The 19637-nt window shown below is 41.9% G+C and overlaps 1 protein-coding gene across 2 annotated transcripts in view; it reads left to right on the top strand.

Moving 5' to 3' along the window:
- Positions 1-19637, top strand: part of TSPAN9 (tetraspanin 9) — a 271489-nt gene that overhangs the window by 67035 nt on the left and 184817 nt on the right. Inside the window, exon 1 of one of the 2 annotated variants that reach the window (XM_006123032.5) lies at positions 16015-16288. The exons of the other annotated variant lie outside the window; for it this stretch is intronic. Coding sequence (XP_006123094.2) covers positions 16255-16288 — 34 coding nt within the window. The 5' untranslated portion in view covers positions 16015-16254. Of the gene's footprint in view, positions 1-16014; positions 16289-19637 lie in introns of those variants that run through there. 2 annotated transcript variants of the gene reach the window in all.

Genomic DNA, 19637 nt, shown 5'->3' on the forward strand with positions numbered 1-19637 from the left:
TTATGAATAAATCTATGACTGGGTTTGGACAGTACTTGCTTTTTAGGAAAAACAATGAAGGATGAAGGATGCAATCTGAAGCTGGTATTGCGTCATACATGATATGAATTGCATCATGTTATTCCTAGAAGTCATGGATGTTTTGCTGCATAATGGCAATGTTTTGCCATCAATTCCAGTTGGTCATGCAGTCCATATGAAGGAAACCCTTACAACATGAAACAACTTTTGAGGTGCATAAACTATGACCAACATCAGTGGCAGCTTTGTGGCAATATAAAGGTTGTTGCTCTCTTGCTTGGTCTGAAGACTGGATACAACAAAGTACTGCTGTTTTCTCTGCAAATGGGATAGTCGTGCAAGAGATTCCCACTACATCAAGATAGATTGGCCACTCTGACAGTCATTGGAGCCTGGGAGGAAAAGTGTTCAGCATCCACCACTTGTTGAATCAAGGAAGATTTTGTTACCACCCTTACACATCAAGCTGGGTCTGATGAAGAACTTTGTCAAGGCCATGGACAAAACAATAAGGTGTATTAGGTCTCCCATTATAAGGGCCCTACATGGACCCTTTCAGTTACAGTGGGCTGAGGGTCCCCCCTTCATAAAACCCTAGAGGGTAGTTTACCATTATAAGGCCCTTGGTGGTCCCTGTCTAATAAGGGATTTAGATGGTATCCACTGTTATGGAGTCCTTTTTTGGCTTTCTTTAGACATGGGGGCAAGGGTCTCGTTCAGAAGTAAGAGGCAGGAATTTCTTTAATGCTGGTTCTGTGATTAGCCCCCATTTGATTAAAGGAGATTATGATTTGCTTCCCAGCGTTGGATTCTGGGTGGCTAAAAGTATAGCAGCCATGACTGATCTTTCTCACAAAGTAAGCTGAAAACTTCTTGCATCTGGGAGGGCAGTCTTGAGACAAGTGGCATCTAAACTAAACTCCATCATTGCAATTGTCATCTAATTTGATGCTGTCTAGAGAGGAATAATTACCAGGCTTGCTTTGCATGTTGATAGTACTTTTACTACAGTTCAGCATGACAAGTGCCTTTTTTCACAAGTCTTAGTGTTGATTCTTGTCCACTCTCTTAGTCCTGCCAAAACAATGTTCTCCAATAACTAATAATGTATTATAACTGTTCAGTTATCCTTTTTTCTTCTTCTTCTTCAGTTTCAGTCGATTTTTCTCCAGTTTGTCAAAGTCACTTTAAGTGTTTTCTCTGGCTGAACTTTGTGGCAGCTTCTGTGTGGTGTTCTCTCTTAGACAGCATTGATATTACAATGGAACATCATTGCAACCCACTGGCTTACCTGGTGTACAGGAAAGTAATGGAAGAACTCTTCTGTGCCTGCATATAGCTGGTGTGCTAAGCAGCAGGGAAAAGGTAAACCTGGCTTCCTAAGGGTTTGTCAGTCCCTCCCAGCTTTGTATCAATCCTGGATCTTTCTTATGTATTCCCCACTCCATTCTTTCAGTTGACAGTTACATCATTGACTATTCACTGGACTGGAAATTGATCCCCTGTGGTACCTTCTTAGATACTTCCTCTTATAGTGTATACTGAAGCATTAATAGCTCTTCTGTTGGTTTTTTTTCCATTGTGTATCCACTTTATAGTAGTTTTGTTAAATACACATTTCTCTAGTTACCCAAGGAGAACATGCTGCAGAACACATACAAAAGTTAAGCTGTACTGTGCCATGTGTTGCATTTGAATCCAGATCTCCAGAAAGAGATCTAGAGGATTCAACTAAAATGTTGCCTACATCCATTTTATTTATTTTTAAGCTTAATTGTTCTGTTTAATAATGTGCATGTATTTAACTTCTGTCCTGTCAATGTTCTTATTGAACTGCACACAAGCAGGGTTGCCCACCATCAGTAAATTTATGGACCGTCCGTAAAAAATTAGCCAAAATTGGACATGTCCGTAAAGTCCGTAAAAAAAGTAGGTGTCTGTAAATTTCGTAACTGCATTAAATGTTCAAAAACAGCAATTATCCTATAGCAATTAAATTTCTTCTGTGCTGCTTCAGCCATTTTACTGTGGAGCAGCGGAAATTGGACATTTTAGTTTATTTAGCTCAATGGTTGAGGTGACATAACATGATTCACGTGATCCACGTGATATCATCTACATTATCCAGCTGAGTTAGTGTCAGCACATTGATGTATGAATGACAACGATTACTTTTCACTTTTGGCCATTTATGTCATCTTAGTATACTAAAAAAATTGTCTATCCATAAATTTTTCCCATTTTGTCCATAAATGAATTTTCTGTGTGTTAGCAACCCTGCACACAAGAAATGTCACCATTCCCAACCCCCCCTGCCCGCCCCCACAAAAAAAGAAAAGTAAGGAAACCCAGATTTTGTTCATGTCATTTCTTTATGAATAGGTAGGTCCCTGCAGGGTAATAAAAGGATTTAGTATCTCTGGCTTTATTTCAGCTAAATGTTCAGTACTTCATTGGCTGCAGTTGTAGACCTCACATACACAGTATAAGTGCACTCTTGTTTCCAATACTTGTGGAAGTTGGGTACCTTTAAGGAGGATTCTGTATTATGTTACATGTTTCAAGCTGACAGTTCAAATTTCTAAAGCAGGATTTTTCTGATTACAGGCTAAAGTTTGGATTTCGACTCCCACCATCCCCCTTACCAGTTCTACTGCCTAATAATGCAGAGACTGATATCTAGTGGATTTGTTAATGGTCCCAACTACATTCTTTCAATTCTTTTCTCACAGGAAAATATCTGTAAATAACAGTCTAAAATTTCTTATTCTGCACTAGGTTTTCTGTCACCCTCATGAAGATTAGTGTGCCCCTTTTATTTTCAGTGTTAGAAAACCTCCAAGAATAATCAGCCCCTAGAATGTGATGATGGATTTGTTTCATTTGGATCAACAAGAGGAGTGTGTGTTAAATGTGCCTTTCCTTATCCCTTTTTAAAGGAAACACTTGATCACAGCGTATATTGTTATAAATAGTTTTGTCCCCTAATCTATTATATTAAACTAAGTTTGATCATTGGATCATTCATCTCTTTTGTTTTTCCTGCCTGTTTAATGTTTGAATCTTATGTTGTTTGGTTTTAGAATGAATGCAAGCATATGTAGTGTGGTTTGAATCCTTGTTTTCAGAGTGAAATCCTGACTCGTTTGAAGTCAGTGGCAAAAATCCTATTGACTTCAGTGGAGCCACCTTTAATTTTTACAATGCTGAATCTCACTTGTTTTTAAAGAGCTGTCCAGTTCAATCTGAATATGGATACTCCTTGCAATACTAGTAGTAAACATTGAAGCCATAGATGTGATCAGAAGCTTGAACTTAGCAGTTTTTCCTCCTCTGTCTTCTATGATAAAATTCATATTATTTGTTTTTTGGTCATATTTCCAGATTTATTTCACATAGTTAATTTTGATTCAGATGTGAATGTTGAATTATATCACCTGATCTCCAGTTGAAGTGAAAACTTTTGAACACTTGTGAATCCGTATTTAGGCATCTTTCAGAGATGATTGCAGGGAAAGTTGTAAATATTTGGCACCTCTGGAAATCAAGCTAAATAAAGTATGAACTTTTTTTTCTTGCTTTATGCAAACCAGTTGATTTTGACCTTAATAACCACAGTTGTGTCAATAACAATTCCTGATCTTTACCGTTCTCTTTATAATTTGTTTTGCTTTTTAACACTTCAAGGTGAAATATTGACAATTTCTGCATATGATTACTAGTTGCACAATTACTATTGTATGTTGTATTACATTTTTTTAGAAAAATAACTAACTGAGCTTTATAAATATGTAAGCAAATTTATAAAGAAATAGTATCTGTTGGAGAGTGATCCAACTTGTAGCCGTAACGTCTGTTCTTCAAACTGCTTAATAACTTGTAGGACTGAGTTCTCAAAGTAGGTTACTGAAGATAACATGCTTCCCACTCCAAGCCATAGTGTCCATGCGTATATGAAACTTTTGATGGGATAGAACCAAAAGAACTCTAGAATAGTGTTTCTCAATCTTTTTTTTATAAAGTACCCCTTTAAAAAAAGAAAGTATAAGTACCCCCACCTTTTTTTTTAAGTACCCCCCCAGTACCTACAGTTTTCAGACACACCATTTTTTTTTCTACCATTGCAACACATTTGTTTAAACAACTTAATCGTAGCCAGGCGGTCGATGAAATTTTTGGGTGTAAAAAGTACAAAAATAATAAAGCACTGTAAAACTGAAAACAAAAATTCAGTTTTCTCCAAATTTCAGTTGTGTTGATGTACCCCCCCATACTTCTCTTGAGTACTCCTGAGGGGACTCGTACCACTGGTTGAGAAACACTGCTCTAGAACACTTATTGTAAAAGTGGCAGCAATCTGTCCTATTGTCATTAAAATACATTTGAAGTGTCACTTCTTCCACAAGGCCAACACATGCTGATTTGTGTCAATAAAACTCACATAGTTAAACCTTTACTCCTTGGAAGTTAATCAATGAGACTAGAATTTAGCTCCCAAACTCCTAGCTAGCACCCTTCTCTTGGACTCGCAGTGTTGTCTGTTGATTTACCTGGCAAGCTTGTCAATGCAGAAATGGTCTTGTACTGCATTGTCCCTCCCACCGTAGATCAGTTGGCATCCGTTAGAAAAATATATGCTGATTGAGTCCTGGTTTGTTTGAGGGCTAGAAACTTTTATTTTAAAATTTGAAGCTGAGATTGGGATCAACTAGATTCCAGGAGCCAAAGCTTTAAGACACTGCGAAGCTCATAAAATTGCAATAGTTGGCAGCATTAATTACCTTTGTGCCGATCGTCTTCTGGTTAGGCTAGCTGGATTTAGTTTAGATTGTAATACTTCGTTTTGATTTTATTCACGAAAATAAATGCCTGTCAATTGGGGTGTTACAAATGTGCTAAATAAATCTCCAACCATTTAGTCTGCAGAACAAGCTAAGATCAAGAATTGGTAGCCTTCTAAGTCACATCATGCAGAATATCCAGTGCTGTCTGATTTATGCTGTAACTTAGAATAAATTTAAGACTTTTATTTTGAACTGCCACATCCCATATATTAAAATGATTATAGGGTGCTGACTAGGCAGCACAATTTAATAAAATGAATGAGTGAACGTGAGTTGGGCCTTTTGTTCAAGGTACAGCTTTGTTGTTTAAAAAAAAAAAACTTGCGAAAGAAGATGAGGTGCTGTCAAGTGATGGATCACAGGGGATTTGGGAGCAGTTGTCAGTAGCGCTCGCAGTGGTTTATCTTTCTAATAATATATTCCTATGTGATGAAATAACCAAAAGGAAAATAGAAATTGGGTAAAATTCCTGTTACTGATGCCTTTTTGCACTTTCCGATCTGAGAGACTGAACACTTAGACAGCCTGAAATGACAGACAACACAATCAACTATTGTTTGTTATGTGCAGTATTTTTTATGAGTGGATAAAACATGTGCTTATAGCATAGTAGTATCTGCCTTAAAGGCACTAACAGAGATCAGTGGCCCCCTGTACTAGGCCCTGTAAATAGACATTGTAAGGGTCTGTCTTCACTGTAGAGTTAACCCAGGGGATCAGGTGTTAGTGGCCACATTACAGAGCAGCAGTTTTCAAATCTTTTTTCCCCATAACCCAGTTGAAGAAAATCGTTGATGCCCGAGTCCCAACATAATTTGAATAGAGTATGGGCTCCAGGGTGGCGCTGAGGATTAGAGCTGTGGGCTGTAGCAGGGGACTCTGGCTTTGGGGGAGTGTCAAGGCTGGGACAGGAGGGGCTTAACTCGAGTGGCTCCCACTCAATGGTGCAACAGTGGGGCTAAGGCAGCTTCCTGCCTCTCCTGGCACTGCAGACCATGCTGCACTGCAGAAACAGCCAGCTGCAGGTTCCCAGCCAATGGGAGTGCAGAGCTAGTGCTCAGGGAAGGGGCAGTGCTCAAAGCCCTGTGCACTTTTCCCCCTGTCCACCAGAAGTCCGGCCTGCTGCCAGCTGCTTCTGGGGCGCAGGGAAATTCTTGTTGTAGGACAGACAGGTAGCCTCTCAGCACCCCCATTGGTCACCTGATGCCCCTGCAGCAATGAGACCCAGAGCCTGACAGTCCATGTCGTGACATGTAGTTTGAAAACCAGAGTTGCAGATAGGGTTGCCAGATTGTTGAAACAAAAATACCGAAACAACTGCCCCTCTCCCCCCAAAAAAAGCACCGGAAAAAAATTCTGTTGGAAAAAAAAAGTGGCGGGGGAAACCAAAGTTGTTGAGCAAAAAAAAGGACTCCATATTGATCCCAGATTTTTCCTCATTGGCTTCCTTCAGTTAAACTGAACTTTTGTTTGAAAGCAAAAAAAGTTTCTTTTTTAAGTTTTGAGATAAACAGATGTGCTGCTGCCCTGTTAATCCAGCCATGCAAACGATTTCCAGTTAACCGTATTTGTGGTGGAAAGGTAGGTATCCACTCTTCCCCAGCCCCATTCATTTCAGTGAGCTGTGTAAACTCAAAAACTTTATTAGAACTATGCTGAATTCTTCATAGACAATTTTGTTCTCTTTCTTGAAAACAATCAAGCAATATAATTTACAAACTATGTCAATGTTATTTATGTTCAAGGGAAACCCGCAAAGGGAGGAAAATTATGTTTGTGTACATTATTTCTTGGTTCGTGATGTATAAAGAAGGCTTGAAGCCAGTGTGCCCTTTAATTTTCCCACACACATGCAGAATGAATTTAGTTATGTGCACCAAGATGGAGGTGGTGTAACACTTCACTTTCACATTAGTGCACATAACAAAATATCCGTGGTAGAAGGTGGGGCCAAGGGGCTAGGTGTGTGGGAGGGGGTTCAGGTCTGGGGCAGAAGATTGGGCTGGGTAAGGGCGTGAGGGTTCCAGCTTTGGGTATAGGCTCTGGGGTGGGGCCAGCTATGAAGGTCTCAAAGCTGGGCCAGAGAGTTGAAGTGCAAGGGAATGTGGGCTTTGGCTGGGGATAAAGGTTCTGGGGTGGGACTACGGATGAGGTGTTTGGGTACAAGCTGCTCCTGGGCTATAGTGGGAAGAGAGGACTCCTTCCAGCTCTGTCTTTCTCTGCAGCAGCACCTGGGTTGGGGTGGTGAGGTGCTTCTCCTTACTGCAGTATCTCCAGGGCTGGGACCACAGAATAGGTGCCCCTTCCCTACCAGGTACTGGCTGTGGAGGGTTGCTCCTCACCAAGCTGTGGCAGGTCTGGGCTGGGCAAGTTCCATGAGGATCTGTGTAGTGCTTGACAGGCCACACAACTTACAGGGAACTTACTTTGAAAGCCTTTAGATTGTTTTCCCCTCCCTGATTATTTTCCATTAGAAAGTCAATTATTTTCTGGCTGGCAACATACCAAAGAAGCTGAAATTTAGTTAAATTAGAAAGAGGATGGTTTTATTCAGGCTGTTTAAAAAGCTGTAAACTCTGTTTTTAACACCTACTTAATAAAAATGCTTTAAAATATCAGGAGAAAATGAATTTGTTTAAATTAAAAGGAGTCATCCAAAAAAAGCTTCCAGCAAAAGGGAATATTGGACTTTACCTTCCTGCTATTTTTAAGGAATTAAGAAAGTAAAATATTCAAAAATCAAAACCCAGAAGACCAACCCTGTGTTATTTGCATTATAAAGAAGCAAAACCAGACTTTAACACTCTTTAAAAATTGCAGATAGCCTATAAGGTTGCATATTTAAACAATTCCTGATTCATTTTGTGTTGCTCTAGAACCTTAATTACTGCACTTTTTATCCTATCCTAACCAACCCAACCCCCACTCTCCTCCAGTTTTACTGCTGCATGATGTGGGATTTTTTTCTTTCTTTTTTGCATTTAATATTTTAACAGGAACCTACTGTAGTTTCTGAAGTAGCGGAAAGTTAATTTCTGCAACTCCAAATATAAAGATGCTAAAATATACTCCTTAATCCAGTGGTTCTTAACCTCTTTGGCACAGTTACCCCATAAGCTTAACCAATAAACCAAAATTACTCCTCCTCCTTTTTAAAATGGCAATAGACAAAAATAAAATTGCGATTCATCATTTTTAGTGTATTTCGTTTTCTCATGCATTATCTTGAACAAAATTGAACACCTATTGTATTTTAAACTTATTACCCCCTGAAATATGCCAAATTACCCATGGAGGGGTAATTACCACCAGGTTAAGAACCAGTGCCTTAACCATTATTTTAAACCTACCTCGCTACCATTTTCTCATCAGTGGCTTCAAACTAGAATGATAAGGACACATGTGGCAGCAGCCTCTGCATTCCTGTGTTCCAACAGAATCCCATAAAGTGAGCTATCAATCTGTAATTCAAAACGGTAAGGGGGGAACCCAGCTGAAGCAGTGGAAGGTCCCACTTCTGGTATTTGTGCAGCAGCTGCCTGGGCATTGTGCCATACATCAGAGGCATTTTATAGTCCCTCTCCGTCCAGCCGAAAGCCTTGATTCCCTTCCCCCTTGCTATTTCCAATGCTTTAATAGGCGGACCAACTTGAGCTGGGTGAACTTTCCAGAGTGGGGATAGTGGGGGTATTTACTTTGTAAACATCCAGCTTTATTCTTCAGAATTCAAGGCCTCCAGGATGCAAGTGACCCATTTCTTTTCTCTCAGTGTCAAACCCTGGGTCACTGACCAGATATTTATATTTAAATGTTAATTTAAAGAACCTTTTCTCACTCAGACTACTCAACTTCCTTTTTTTACTCGGAGCCATATTATCAGTATTCGGGTTCTATTTAGTCCCTTTCCAAATGAAAAGCAATGAAAAGATTGATAGTCCTGATCTATTTGTGTGACCGATTCCTCCTATGAGTAATGGCGAGATTCATTTTTTGGAGTCAGTGCCTTCTTCTCAAAACTTTTTTCCCCCCTGCCAACAGATATCTTCTCTGAACTTGGACTTATTTAAATAATTTTTCACTTGGAGATATTTTAAATGGTGGTTGGGAAGATTTTATTAGCCGCTCCCTTCATTTTCTGAGACGTTATAACCAGAAGCTTATATACTATCTGTCTTTTAGAAAAAATTAAATCAAAATCAAAATCCTGTCAGCAGTAAAGAAACCTTAAGAACTTCTGTACCAAAGCAGCTGTTAGTGAGCATCTCTGATGGGGGTCTTGCCATCAGTGAAAGATTGTGTCTTACTTTCTAATAAAACCCTCATATTGCCTTGCTTGCAAGAATATTGTAAGGAAGACAAAGTAGTATTTGGAATTTGATGTATAGTGCTACTTTTTGTATTCATGCACATTGGTCTGGGTCCACTGTTGAGGGTTTTGGGTTTTATTTTTATTTTTTTGTTTTAAAATGTGATTCAGCTATCTCCTCTATTTATCTGAGTGACTATACACTGAAGTGAGAAACTACTGTAGTAAAATGAACCTGACAGTAATGGTGTTCAAGAACATCATAAATCTAACCGATGGAAGAAACTTTCCGGGTCACCTAGTCCAGACCCCTGCAAGAAATGGGATTTCATTTACAAAAGGTTGGCAACTGTCTTACTACCTTTGAAGCCTCTCAAGTGTTAGAGCATCATGGATGATTCCAATACCTAAGCTCCCTTTTGTGATGCTGCCTGAAATCTCTCCCCAGATGGATCATTTTGCTGTCTTAACTCTGAGGAAAAATAAATCAAAGGGTCTAAATAGTTCATATGATGAATAATGGGCAAAAATAGAGCTCCCATAGCTGAGTCACTGGTCTGCATTAGGGATATGAACAACTAACTAGTTGACTATCCGATAAGCAAATGCTTTTATCGCAGAGTCGACATACTAGTCAACTATTCGCTCTCCCCCCCTCCCCCCCCCCACACCTTGTTGCCTCTATCAGATAGAGACAGGGAGGGAGGGGAGAAGAGAAATGAATGCTTCAAAGTGGCAGCACCACAAGGAGCCCAGAGCCAGATTCTGGTTTCCACGTGGTTCTGCCACTTTGAAATGCCATGTGTAGCCCAGGCCAGCTGGGAATAGGGTTGTCAGTTGTCTGGTTTTTGCCTGGACAGTCCGTGATTTCTGGCACCTGTCCGGAAAAACAGAAAATACCGGACATATAAAATGTCCGGTATTTTCTGTTTTTCTTGGATGGATAGCCGACAGGGACATTGTTCCCCCGTCACGTCTGGCATGGGCGGGGGGAAGTGAGGAGCATGGGGATTCTTAAAGGTGCAGCGCCCTTTTTTGTTCTCCCGCTTTTTTTTTTTTTTTTTTCCCCTCAACCAAGTTTTTTTTCCTGCCATGCTCGGGATTTTTGGTGAAAGCATCTGGCAAGCCTAGCTGGGAATCCTTATTGTCTAATTGAATAGTTGATTCAAATTGTATCGAGTATTCGATTAGCCATTAATATAAATATAACATCCGTAGTCTGCATCTAGCCAAGGCTGGTAGTGTCTTAAAGATAGTATTCTCTGGTCGGTTTTTGGTGGTCTGTGTAAAATGGGCTTCAGTCCAGACATTAGTGGACGAGTCTGCTATTCGAAACATCCACTTGCTACTTATACTCTTATTGGTGATTTCAACAGAGAAGGCCTGAGTGAGCCAAGGAGACTGAGCTTTCCAAGTAGTGTTCCTTCCAATTTATTTCCTCGGTGCACAGCAAATGACTGCCGTGGATCCGGGTTAAAATCTAGGGTCTGGTTTTCTAACAGCTTTTGTACCACTGCGGCTATACTGATTTCATACTGATTCAGGTTGAACTTCTCAAGTCCAGCACCCTCAGGACCTGACCGGTGCTGAATCAGAGAAGTTGCCGAATCATAGCAAGTCAGTATTGTCTAGCAGCATTGCCAAACTTCCATTGCTTACTGGGCTCTCAGAAGACAATTAGGTGTAAATTAGAGTTAAATAACAGCACAGAACACTGAGAGCCAGGACTGGGGGCTGTAAACAAACTTTATGGGACCGTGGGAAACTTGGCCACTTCTATGATAAGTGGACATCTGGCTAATTGAAATCATAGCGGACCACGGCTGTTCCAGGATTAGAGAGGTTCACCCTATATAGTGATACAATTCCTAGTATGGGTGAGGTTAAATCGGTATTGTGGGAAGCAGCTCTGTGTCTCAGGGTTTTTTTGTGTAACAATGTGAAAATAACATTTTTAAGATTGTCAAGGTGAGCACTAAAACGTGAGGAAATGCCAGAATTTAGGATGCTTGTGCATTCTTTATTCATCCTCCTTGTTCAGAAGCAGTAAGATACATTCTTTAATTATGTGACCACATACTGTTTTTTCCCCTCAGGATCTGCTCATTCAATGCACAGGATGGGCAGTGTTCACTTAATGTGCTAACTAGTAATTTGCTTTTGCCTAATTGCTCAATGGATGGCCACATGCCTTTGCAACCCTTGCTCTGAATGCAAATGTATTAATTTCCTTACGGGCTTTTCTGTGGGGCTTAGTACTATTAGTATCTGAGTGCTTCATAAATATTAAATAATGTATTTTGACAGCATCCTTGGGAGATGAGCATATCTTGTCCCCATTTTAGAGACGGGGAGTAAGGTCCAAAGTATCTACTAATCTAGGGTGCCTAATATGGGATGCCTGGGACTTGATTTCTCAGAGTTCTGAACATTATATAGCATTTTACATGCTCAATGCACAGTTGCATTGCCTGCTGTAAGCACTTTTGCAAATCAGATCTCATAATCGTGGGTCAGGCGCCCAGAAAATGAGGAATACACAGTTAGTGACCACATGTAAAAAGTTCAGTTGAAATGATTTGCTGAGCATCACAGAGGAACTCTCTGGCAGAGGCAGATAGAATCCAGTTCTCCTGGGCAGCATTCTGTTGCTTTTTCTGTGAGATCACCCTTTCTTTTCCTGAAAATCCCTGTCTCATTCACGGAACACCTTTCCAGCTTCTGCAATAGGTGAGGCAAGTGTCCTGTAGACACAGCCTCCTTCATTACACAAACCTATTTAAACCCCAGAGCATATTCATCTCGTACACTGAATGAAGCAGAGGTCCTGTGGAAAAACAGGTACGTGATGATGTAATTAAAGAATGTATCTTAATGCATACATATAAATGCTCTCCCACCTGTTATGCTGGGAACCTGACTGTCCCACAGGCTGCCCTCCATCCCCGCTCTGCTGCACTGAGTGGGGTGAACTCACCCAGGAGGGGACGCAGCCTGCCTGGGGCTTCTCACGTCCATCCCCCCTCTGTGAACTGGGGGAAGCTGCCCAGTGCGTCTCACTCCCTGCTACTGACTCCCAGTTAGGAACAAGATTTGAAGCCACCTAGGATTTGGTTCCCAGCTGGGAGTGGGGGGAAAGTTCCCCCTCACCCAGGCTTCTCTCCTGGCTCCAAGACAGGGGCAGGGTCCAGTTGCCCAGCTCTCCAGGGAATTGGGGAGCCAGCTGGGCAACAGCCAATGTATGGTGAGTCACCTGAATTACACCGACATAAGCTTTACACTGCTCGTGAAGGTGGAGTTATGTTGGTGTAGCAGTGCACTTACGCTGGAGGGAGGAAGGCTGTGGTGTAGATGCTGACATAACTAGGTTGATATGAAGGACTTTGTGGACCTAACCGTGTAATGTAGACCAGCCCTTAGTTGTCACAACCTTTCTGTGAGGTAGGTAAATGCTGTTACCTCAGTTTTACAGATGGAGAAACTAATGCATAACGAATGAGGTCAACCTTTTACATTTGGCTGCATTCCACAAATACAAAGATAATGAAAAACAAGCTAGGGATGCTTCAGCGGAACACCTACCAACACTCATAAAAGGAGGGGAAAAACTCCAATGCAGGGAATTCCCTTACCAGCCACATACTGCATTAACCACTGACTTGCTCTACTCCTCCTGAAATAAGCCTCATGCCCCTCTTCATGTTTAAAAAAAAAAATGACACACACTGCCATTATAAAACAAACCAGCTCTTTGCCTCCACTCCTACTCCAGCAAGGGGCTGGGATTTGCTTAAAGATTTTCTCCCATATGTTCCTTTATCCCTTTTAAATATAAAATGAATTCGTTAAAGGTTTAGGATTCCACAAAGAATGATCTTGATAACTCACCCCCAACCTCCCAGACTATCTGACCTCGTACATCCTGGCATTGAAAAGTCAGTTGGGGTAACATGAAAAATTGTTTCATAGGCCTTCTTGTCTCAGAGCAACAACTACCCCAAAACACTGTGGAAAATACAGAAATTTGCAGCCACCAGTGGGATGGCATTAATTTTACAAAGACATGCTGTTGTTTTAATTAATATTGATGTTGCACCAGCAGACAGTTTCCTGGGATTCCCTTACTAAGGATGGTACTATAATTGCTTTTCTACAGCAAACACCTCTCCAGTATCCCCTGCTGTCGTCTTATGAATATCTGGCTGACTGTTATTTGTGCCTGCTGACTGAAAAGTAGTGTTTTGGTTTTATTTTTAAACATCTAGGTCTTGTTTTACCACCCGCCTTGTTGTTTTTGAGGTGGTTCACCCAAATCAACACTAAGGCTATATCTACACTCGTGGCTTCTTGCGCAAGTAATATGCAAATGAGGCTAAGTGTGGAGTATCGCCGAGCCTCATTTGCATACCTAATGAGCCACCATTTTTTTCAGAAGAAGCTCTTGTGCAAGAAGGAGTGTCTACACTGCCCCTTCTTGCGCAAGAAAAACCCTCTTGCGCAATGCCGTTACACCTATTACTTTTCAGGAAAAACGGTGTTGCACAAGAGGGTTTTTCTTGCGCAAGAAGGGGCAGTGTAGACACTCCTTCTTGCGCAAGAGCCTCTTCTGAAAAAAATGGTGGCTCATTAGGTATGCAAATGAGGCTCGACGATATTCCATGCTTAGCCTCATTTGCATATTACTTGCGCAAGAAGCCGCAAGTGTAGACATAACCCTCATGTCCCATTCTCCTCTTTACCTTCTTCCCAGGCACTGTAATGTAGCTTGCTTCAGTGCAGACTCACCACAACACCTCTTGCTGGTCCTCCTAGGAATGAGCTCAGTCAAGCCCTTCTTCAGGGCACCTCCTCTGACATTATGTCGCCATCGTCACTTCTGCTCCTAGGCTACTGATGGGGTTGAGCAGGCCCCAGAACTTGGTCATTCAAAGGGGCCTGGAGCTTCTGGCTTCTGCTACTGTGGCCCCTTTCCTGCAGGACTGCCGGAGCACCGCTGTACACAGCTCTGAGGGCTGGGGCGGGGGAGTTTGCCATGGTCTGGCCGGCATTAAGGGCAGATCTCTCTTGGCCCTGTCCCTTCCACCTTTGGCCCAGCCCCTTCTGGGGGCATAGAGCCTCCCCCCCCACCTAGCCCTGGGATCTGGGGTGGCTGTCGGCCCCTCTATCTGTTCCAGGCCTGGGTCACTCTCCAACCCACAGCATCCTCTTTGGGACATGCCCCTTTGGCTGTGCCCCACTCCATTCTAACCCCTTTTGAGGGAACAACACTCCTCTGTCCACCCACTTGCCTAGGTATTCGACTGTAGTCCACTGTCTAGCCACTTGCCTTAGTGGCAAACTGCAGCCCTTCGCTGGCCACTCTCCTTAGTGCAAGAGGAGGATAAAAGGGAGGGAGTGCTGGGCCCACCCACTACTCTGGGTCCCAACCCAGTGACCTATAGCCAGCAGCCACGAACTTCCCCATCTCCAGCTCCTCAATCTACTTCGCTGGGCCACTTCATCCCAGCAGCCCCCAGCACCTCCCTTGGTCCTAGTGTCAAGGCCTCAGTCATTAGCCTGGATCTTCCTCTCACTCCAGCCAATCCTGCCCAGCATTACTCTGGCCAGGGTGCTGGCAGTTCTTCCTCCTTAGGCTTCCAAGAGGGAACTGACTCCTCTGCCCTGCAGCCCTTCTTGAACTATAGCAAAACTCTGTCAGCAGTAATAATAGATCCCTTAGGGTAGGTCTACACTTGCACGCTAGTTCGAACTAGGGATGCAAATGCAGGCATTTGAAATAGTCAATGAAGCGGGGAGTTAAATATCCTCAAAAAATGAGGAGTAACGTTAGTTCGAGCAGAGTAACATGCTGGCGAGATCATGCTAATGAAGCGCGGGATATTTAAATCCCCACTTCGTTGACTATTTCGAATGCCTGCATTTGCATCCCTAGTTTGAACTAGCGTGCAAATGTAGACGTACCCTTACTCTGTGGGTTCAGGCAGTAACAGAGCAATGCCATTCACTTAGGGTGCATCTACACAGCAGGGTTTCACTCGAAATAAGCTATGCAAATTCAGCTACATCAATTGCGTAGCTTATTTCGAAATAGTATATTTTGTAATTGGGAGCATCTACACAGCACTTATTTTGAAATAGAGGGCTCTTCCTCTGACTTCCCTTACTCCATGTACAATGAGGGTTACAGGAGTCGGAGTAAGAAGTCCTCCAGCTTGAAGGTATTTTTACATTATTTCGAAATAACACTAGTTATTTAAAAATAATTTACTGTTAGACGTACCTGTATATTCCTATAAATGCAGAGCCTCAACATTACAACATATAATGGTAGAGGATTTAGAATTTAGGTTGCAGTTTAACCCAGATTTTCCTGGCTTGTCTATGATTTGACTCTAATTTAACCGTGCTTTCATTAGTATTTCATGGGGTTTTTTTTGTAGTAAAACTTTGAGGCAGATTTTCAAAAGGATCCATCTCCTAGTCAGTCTTTTCAATGAAATGGCCAAGAGTCCCAAGTTCTTTGCAGCTCCTTTTGAGAACGTGGAGTCATTTAAGCTCAGTGGAGCTGAGTGCTGATAACTGCATTTAGGTGCCTAAAGAGAGCAGTTGGGTACTGAGCTCTTTTGAAAGTCAGACCCTTTAAGGCAGACCTTTCTCAAATGCACATTAGGTGTCTCTGCCATGGCTTTTCTGAATCTTCTCCATAATGTGAATGGCTCTCTGACTATTTATATATGCTGATTTCTATCTCCTAAGGCTACAAACTACTTTCCAGTCTCCCTTATAAAACTGCAGTGTCTGTCTGACTGTCTCCTTTCTTCTTTTAGACCCAAGTGCTCTCTTGTTCTCATTCTGTTTTCCCTTTCGTGTCCTAGGATGGAGTGCCCTGTGCTTTCTAATACACTCGGGCTTATGCTTTCTATTTGAGCCAAATTCCCTGTCATGTGATAGTTGCATTCTGCATTCTTACATTCGTAACAGATGTTTTCTGCATAACCCGCATCCCTCCACCCTTCAGAGTTTAAAGCCGCCAATAAAACACAGTCTCAGTTGCCATAGATGGAGTAGTAGAAGGATCACCAAATGTTGGAAGCTCTGGAGAGTGACTGGGGAGATGGTAAGAGTTTATTAGGTTCTTGGAGGATAGAGGGTCAGAAGATCTGTTGGTTGTGACATGTAAATGCAAGAAGTTCTTGGGTTTTAGTTGAGCTAAAAGATAGAGGTTTTGGTTTTTTGGAAAAATGGAGAAAGAGAGAGGAAAAACTATAAAGAGGCCTTGTAATAACTGGTAAAAATTACATTTGATTCATGCATGTCCATCACTTTTATTTTTATTTTGTTTCCTTGCGAGGAAATATTTTAATATGTGTTTCTTTAGGCATCACTAGAATTTCTGCTACTCAGCCTTAGTGAGTAGTTCCTTAGCTCCTCTTTCTCCCTTTGTACTTTCCATTCAGGAATACAAGGACAAGTCTGGAATTGCAAAGCTGCACAATCCAAGTTTTGTTCAAAACTAATCTTGTATTCTGTATCTGCATGTGAGTCTGTCTTCTGCTGTCGGTCATTAGTCTTTTTGAAAAAAAAAATTGGTCTTTTTACACAATAATTTACAAGGGGCATAATTTACAATTTATGCTAAGGCACTGAACTAGGACCTAAGAGATGAAGACTTATTTCCTGCCTCTACTGCAGGTGATCTCTCTCAGCATCAATTTCCCTTTTCTGAAATGGAAATACTACTTTTCTTCTCCAGCCTTTGTCTGTCTTGTCTAATCAGACTGTAAACTCAGCCGAGGGAAACATCTCTTTGTGAATGTATGTAGGCTGGAAGCACAGTCTAGTGGTTTGGATTGAATGATATCATGGGACTCTGAAGACCAGGGTTCAAGTGCCTGATCCACCACAGAGTTCCTGTGTGACCTTGGATGAATCTCTGAGGGTTTCTCTGTGCCTGAAGTTTGTTGTTGGTTAAATGTAATTACTTCAATGAAACATTTGTCATTAACAGATGTTATTAAACCCACTTTGGAAGCAGGTTCAAGGAGTTACGTGATGGGTTTACATTAGTAGCTGTGGATGCACCCCCATTCTGAAAGAACTGTTGTACATAAGCCCTTACTCTAGTATCTCACCTTCCTTTGTCAGCTACCTGGGTCGTCTTGGGGCTAGTGAGAAGTTCACAAACCTGTGTGAGATTATTGATCTGCCTTGCCTTGTGCTTCAGCATGGTCTCATGGGGTACGTCTACACAGTGGTGTTATTTCACAATAAGTGATGTTATTCAAAAATAACAAAGAGCGTGTCTACACGGAAAGCCATTAATTCGAAGTAATGGTGAGCTGGAGGACTTCTTACTCCGACTCCTGTAACCCTCATTGTATGAGGAGTAAGGGAAGTTGAAGGAAAAGGGTTCTTCCTTCAACTTCCTGCTGTGTAGACGGCGCCAAAAGCCGAGTTAAGCTATTTTGATTTCAGTTACACAACTGATGTAGCTCAAGTTGCGTAGTTTAATTCGACTTTTGCCCTGCCGTGTAGATGTGCCCATATTGAGGTTCCTGATTTCATTGCCTTGTGGGGAGGGTGTGTGTGTACAGGCCCATCTGAATTCTAATCTCTGCTGTGCACAAACATGAAAGCAGCTATCTGAACAAATGAATGAGAGGAAGTACCACTAGGCCGTAACACAGTGTTACACTAAGTGACCGGTGCTGTGGTTGTGTTACTGAAGTGTGAAGGACAATAATAGGACATCTTGGAGAGGTTTGATGAAGTGTGAAGCTCTGAACCATATATTTTGGTGAAATCCTGCCACTAAACCAGTATATTTTGTGGACTCCACCAACTAAATCTCCTGGGTACAAATCAGGAGAAGATTGATTCCCAAATCCTGGATCTTGTTGCCCAGTAAACTAAAAGGCAGACACAATCCCGAGACTCCCTGAATCACCGCTGGAGGAACCACAGGGGTAACATTGGATACCAAACGTGTAGGGATCACTTTAGGGAAGTTTTATGTGATAATAGGATAGCTGCTATATGGGGGAATTAAAACAATTTTATTCTGGATGCCATCAGGGTACTACTATGTTGGTCTCTCTACTACCTGGGCTTTTATCCTCCCCTCATGTGTTGTTCAAATGGCAGCCACTCCAGAGAGTATATAAATTCTCCATCCTCTTTTTCCTTCAAACACACAACTGCTATTTAAGCTCGCTGCCCCCCCAGCCCTCTAGGGTGGTGTTTATTATATTCTCTCCAGCCTCATTGACCTTGGGATATTAAATTTAGATTAATCAACTAATCAAATAGTTGATGGAATTTCCATTGACTACTCAATTAGTCGATAAGGGCGCCTCCCACCTTTGAAATGTGGTAAGAACCCTGCGTCCTCTTGCTACATTTCAAAGGTAGAAATGCCTCCTGTTCCCCACTGCACCCCTGGCTCTCCCCTCCCCCAGAAACAGACTTTCAAGCCGTCTCCCCTCAGCACCGGCTCCTGCTTCCTTCCCTTGCTGCCTCTCTCTGATAGAGGCAACAAAGAGGGAGGAGCAACTAGTCGAGTCACTAGTCGACTAGTTGAGCATATGCTTAGTGGATAGTCAACTAGTAGCTTACATCGCTATATTAACCCTCCCCCCCTTACTGCAGCCAGGACAGTGATATACAGTTGGTTAACCAGGAGACAATGGTTTGAAGGAAAGACACTTTAATTGTTATGGCAGTTATAGAAAAGAAAAGGCACAGGAAGTCATGCTATGCAAATATTTAAAAAATATTTTTAGGCCCTTTTGGATTACTGCAGAACTCTATTTCTGTGGCAGTGCGCTGTATGCAGGTGTTAACAAAAGAACTTAAGTTATGGCAAAGAGAATACTCAAATGTGCCATGAAGATTGCCTGGCAATGCAAGCTCTTTTCCAGGTCTGCTGTGGCCCAATGTGGTTGGCTGCCACTGGAGTTAACTGGCAAGAGCTGGTTAACCAGTAGCATACCAGTGAGCCGTAACCAGTTAACATCCCTAGCATGGAAGTACCAATTTCTAGAAGTAGATTATTTTCTAGGCATTTTGTGCCACAGGTCCAAAAAACCATGTACAATGGGCAATCCCCCTTAGCTCTCTTACCCACATGGGAGATGTCCTTCTGTCAACACCCCATGTCCCAAGGTGCAGAGAGCTTTTTTGAGCCCCCTGTGTACAGTAATTTGTGACCTTGAGAAAGCACAAACTTTTCTGCACAGTTCACTTGGTTTTTATGTTTTAATCAGCTTTATCTTTGCCCATTGTTATGCATATACAATAATGTTTTTACTGCTCATCCTGTTTAAATTGGTGCATTCACTGTTATTTATTAAAAATTAATTGAAAATGTCTTTGCATTCATGGTTCTGCATCTTGAACAATTAATTAAAATGCCCTTGCTGTGATAAAATCCACACATGCACTAAAATGCAATCCTCACGTACGCA

This window comes from Pelodiscus sinensis, chromosome 1 (assembly GCF_052426305.1).
Source record: "Pelodiscus sinensis isolate ZL-2025 chromosome 1, ASM5242630v1, whole genome shotgun sequence".
In the NCBI taxonomy this organism is placed as follows: Eukaryota; Metazoa; Chordata; order Testudines; family Trionychidae; genus Pelodiscus; species Pelodiscus sinensis.